Source organism: Fusarium graminearum, chromosome 1, assembly GCF_000240135.3.
Source record: "Fusarium graminearum PH-1 chromosome 1, whole genome shotgun sequence".
Taxonomy (NCBI): domain Eukaryota; kingdom Fungi; phylum Ascomycota; class Sordariomycetes; order Hypocreales; family Nectriaceae; genus Fusarium; species Fusarium graminearum.
The window spans coordinates 8,052,446-8,056,299 of NC_026474.1; the positions used below are offsets into that span (position 1 = coordinate 8,052,446).

A 3,854-nucleotide genomic window follows, 5' to 3' on the forward strand; every position below is an offset into this window, starting at 1 on the left:
GGTAGGTATTAAGAGAAATGGCGTACGTGCGTATGGTATGTAGCGATGAAGTCGAAATCGAGGCGCAGTGGTGGTATGATAAAAAGAGACTGAACAATAATCGCGATCACAAATGAGAGGAACAGCCAGGCAGGGCAAAGTCGCAAGAGTTCAAAGATGAAGCGCCAAAGTTGGCATGGTAGACGCCTCTATTGTTAATAAGTCTGGGTTGAGGATTTCCGCCCTCTGCAAGATCCGGATTTGAACAAGTGCAACCTTGTTCCCTTTGTCTCAGGAATGAAAGATGAAGATAATGAATGGGGACGGACACTGGGACTGGCAACTGCTGACTGACGTGACTCTATAGTATGTACTTACCTCTTTAGGTGCTAACGTTAAGTTTGGCTCCCTCCTGTCCCAATCAATCAAGCCACGCGTATTTGCTTGGCACAGCCCGGCTCAGGTAAATGAAGACACGGATAAATGAGGGAGAGCAATTTTGATAAAGTTATATTGATAGATGGGCATTTCTTTTACTTACAACATACTTTGATGGGGATTGTTAGTTGATACTAGGTAAAAGATGTCTTTGCTTGACTTGCAGAACTAATTCAAATGGCATGACATCAGGGGGTTTTCGCCTCTGACTGGACTCTCACGTTGCATGGAACGAAATCTACTGTTTAGCCCGCTATATCCACTATAGGTTGACAGAAAGGTGGCCAGGCTACAAAAATTAAGCAACCCGCTATGGTGGTCACATATGCATAAAATGGCTTGCTAATTATGTCTCTAACAACAACTTTTTACCCCTCGAATTCATGGCTAAGCCCTCCCTAATTGGCAAGCTAGCCGAGGGCCCCACCTTGCTCGCGCACAATTCTCAACGCAAAGGCGGCTTTGGTGAACAGTCTTTGGAATTGAAACTGGATATTTCGACGACGACAACCTCAAGCTTCATTCTCCCCGGTCAATTTTCACGCCAAATCCTCAATCAAAATGTCTACCGCCCAGGAGCTCTCCAACATTTCCTCGGACTTGATCTGGGAGATCGTCCGTGAGTTTCCTCAGAATTTTTGATATCATTTGTTTTTGGCCGGCCCAAACGACGATGCGCCTGGGTCCGGACATGGACATGATGATATTCAACTTGATGATCAATTGCTGAAACGCTTTTTTGCGACCGCATAGGTGACAACAACTGCTTCTCCGCCAAGAGCAAGAAGAACGGCGGTGTTCAGTTCTCCCGGGACCCCCTCAACCTGACCAACAAGAGCTCCCGAAAGGTATGATTCCAAATTCAAGGTTGAAGATCACCAGTGAAGCATTTCAATATTCGAGGGGCCAACAACCATAAGATCGAACACATGGGCTAACTCGCTCTACAGCACGCCGGCTTCGTCAACGACAAGGTACGATTATGACGATCGCGATAAAATGGTGTCGATTCCATGAACGAAAGCTAAACAATTAATCAACAGGCCGTCGGTATCGCTGCCGGTGAGAAGGGTGCCGTTGTTGTCACCACCAAGAAGGCTCAGCCCAACAAGCCCGCTCAGAACATCACCACCACTTCTTACAGCGGCTCCAAGAGCAACCGCAAGTGAGTATTCAACCACAAATACCAATAATATTATTGTGTCTTGTTCGGCACACAAGTGAATCCCTGCTGACCATGGACTTCCCCTCTCCAGGACCTACCAGGCTGTTGCCAACCAGGTCGCCAAGAACTCTTACCGCGCTGACCTCCGCTCCGCCGCTGTCGAGCGTGCTTCTGCCATCAAGAAGTCCCACAAGCCCGTCAAGCCCGAGCCTGAGCAGAAGCTCCGTGGCAAACAGGCCAAGAAGGCCGCTGCCGCCGCTGAGGAGAACTAAGCTTTTACGATGCAAACATAGAAATGGATGGTTGTGAATAAGGCTACAGGATGAAGCTAGGGAGGTAGGCTGCTATTTCACACCTGATGAGAAAAGGGATCATCAGAATGGGCAAAGCACATGAACCGAGGTCTCTGGGTCATTCACGGCTGGAGTTTTTGAGCTCAAAATGAATGAATATTCCGTCGGCGATATCGTTGGCAACTCAAAAGAATTGTGTCAAATTGTTGATATATGTGATTGTCTTCCCCCCAGCGCCATTATTGATTCACAAGGCACCTTGTGATGGAATATGTATCTCATGACGTAGGAAACCTACACAGTCCCTGTAAGACCAATGAAACAAGTCTGAATTCATTTATGCTGTTGCATTCAAGTTCACGATGCCGTGTGGATATACAAGTGCGGGACGGCAGATTTCGGGTCATGACTTCGGTACCACGGGATACCGAGGATCATGCCAAGTGCGTCGTCGCCGAGGAAGCTCATGAATAAAAACGAAGACGTCACAGTCCCGGATGAGTTCGGAGCAATATAATGAATCAGTTAAACGAAAATATCAGGTATCGGAATATCTTGGTCCTCGTGTAGGCGCAACTCGGAAGTTGTTTGTTAACTTGGACGCAGATCAATGTCCAGACCAAGCCGCGGGAGTAAGAAAGGTCTGGACAACCAGTGTCCGGCCGCGATTTAGTATGAAGTATACTGGAATATCCACGCACTAATACGACAATGTATCGGGGAAAATCGAAGGTTGTTGATTCAATATCAAGTTTATTTGTTGTGACTAGGCAGTAGTAAGTAAATCAGTCGTTAACCAAAGGCTGCAGAGATGCATTGCGATATTTCCATTTTTGGTAATTGAGGAGGGATCAGCCGTCTTCTTTGTTGAGCATTTAACATGCCCTTTGGCGAATGACATGTTAGTAGATTCTTGCAAGTAAATGGCGCTGGTGGCTTATTGAGGAAATAGTGAATTGATAGAGGAAAGCGCTCCATTGAGAGACTGAGCAATGTGTGGGGTTTACAGGATTGAATGACCAACATATAAGTTCATGGCCATTAATTCGCCTGAACTTTGATAGGAGAATAATTGGGTTTGAATCTGGCGAATGTACTTGTCGGAGTTGGGTCGGAGTACAGACCGTTTCGCTCTCACCTCGGGGTTGAGACGCCTACTGTGAGGGAAGAAGCTTTGGTCCCTGAACAAGAAACGTTACTGGGTACCAAAATCTGTATGCCCTCCATTTCCCCACGAGCTGAGGGTTTATATTTAGGTGGGTTACAGAAGCAAACCAGATTCCGTTTCACAGGGACTTCAACAGATGACTGGGAATTACATCCTTGAAGTGGTCATGTCTATTCTGCTATTCTAGTCGACTCGACTATGCGCTCAGGAGCAGTCAGAGGCGCTCGCGCAAAGCCTCGCGGCAAGTATCCCGTCAGGTCTGTCACAACTGGCGTGGATCTCCAATGCCAGCTAACCCAACTAATCACAGTTGGCGGACGAGAGGGGGAAAAGTCCAAGGGTGAATGGATATGAAATCCATGATGGTGGATATCATGAGTATGTATCACCAAGTATGTACTTAATAGTGTTGAGGGAATACAGTCACGTAATTGTTCGAAATACAAACTCGTGATATTAGGACCAAAGAGAGGTGAAATGATGATGACCCTGTCCTTCTGTTCGTCTGTTCAATAGGTCTGGCAATGGGCAGTGGATTCTGGATTGTGGATGATGCCCCTCTCTCCAATGTGTTGATGATAGCCATAGACCCTTGTAACCGTAACGAGCCCCTCAGAAGGAAAACAACCCCCACTAGAGCTTTCAAAGCTGTTGTGTTACTTTCCCCCTCCCCGCTCGACATAGCCCGTCGCACATGCTTCTGTGAAAGATGGACCTTTGGGATAGTGACTTGCGATGGTTTCGGACATGTAAATTCGGATGCCCCAACTCTAAGACCGCAGTAGAATTCCCGGTCAAGTCGGGTCATGAC

General features: G+C 47.1%; 1 protein-coding gene across 1 annotated transcript; it reads left to right on the forward strand.

Annotated features, from left to right (window-relative positions):
* Positions 1–915: 915 nt before the first annotated feature.
* FGSG_02503 (uncharacterized protein) lies at positions 916–2,089 on the forward strand. Its single transcript, XM_011320134.1, has 5 exons — positions 916–1,036; positions 1,171–1,265; positions 1,368–1,391; positions 1,461–1,582; positions 1,674–2,089. The coding sequence occupies exons 1-5, from the start codon at positions 979–981 to the stop codon at positions 1,852–1,854; spliced, it is 480 nt and encodes a 159-aa protein (XP_011318436.1). The 5' UTR covers positions 916–978; the 3' UTR covers positions 1,855–2,089.
* The last annotated feature ends 1,765 nt before the right edge of the window (positions 2,090–3,854 follow it).

Coding starts and splice junctions, on each gene's coding strand:
- FGSG_02503 (XM_011320134.1), top strand. CDS start 979: ATGTCTACCGCCCAGGAGCTCTCCAACATTTCCTCGGACTTGATCTGG. Junction 1,037..1,170: donor CTTGATCTGGGAGATCGTCC/GTGAGTTTCCTC, acceptor GCGACCGCATAG/GTGACAACAACTGCTTCTCC. Junction 1,583..1,673: donor GGCTCCAAGAGCAACCGCAA/GTGAGTATTCAA, acceptor TCCCCTCTCCAG/GACCTACCAGGCTGTTGCCA.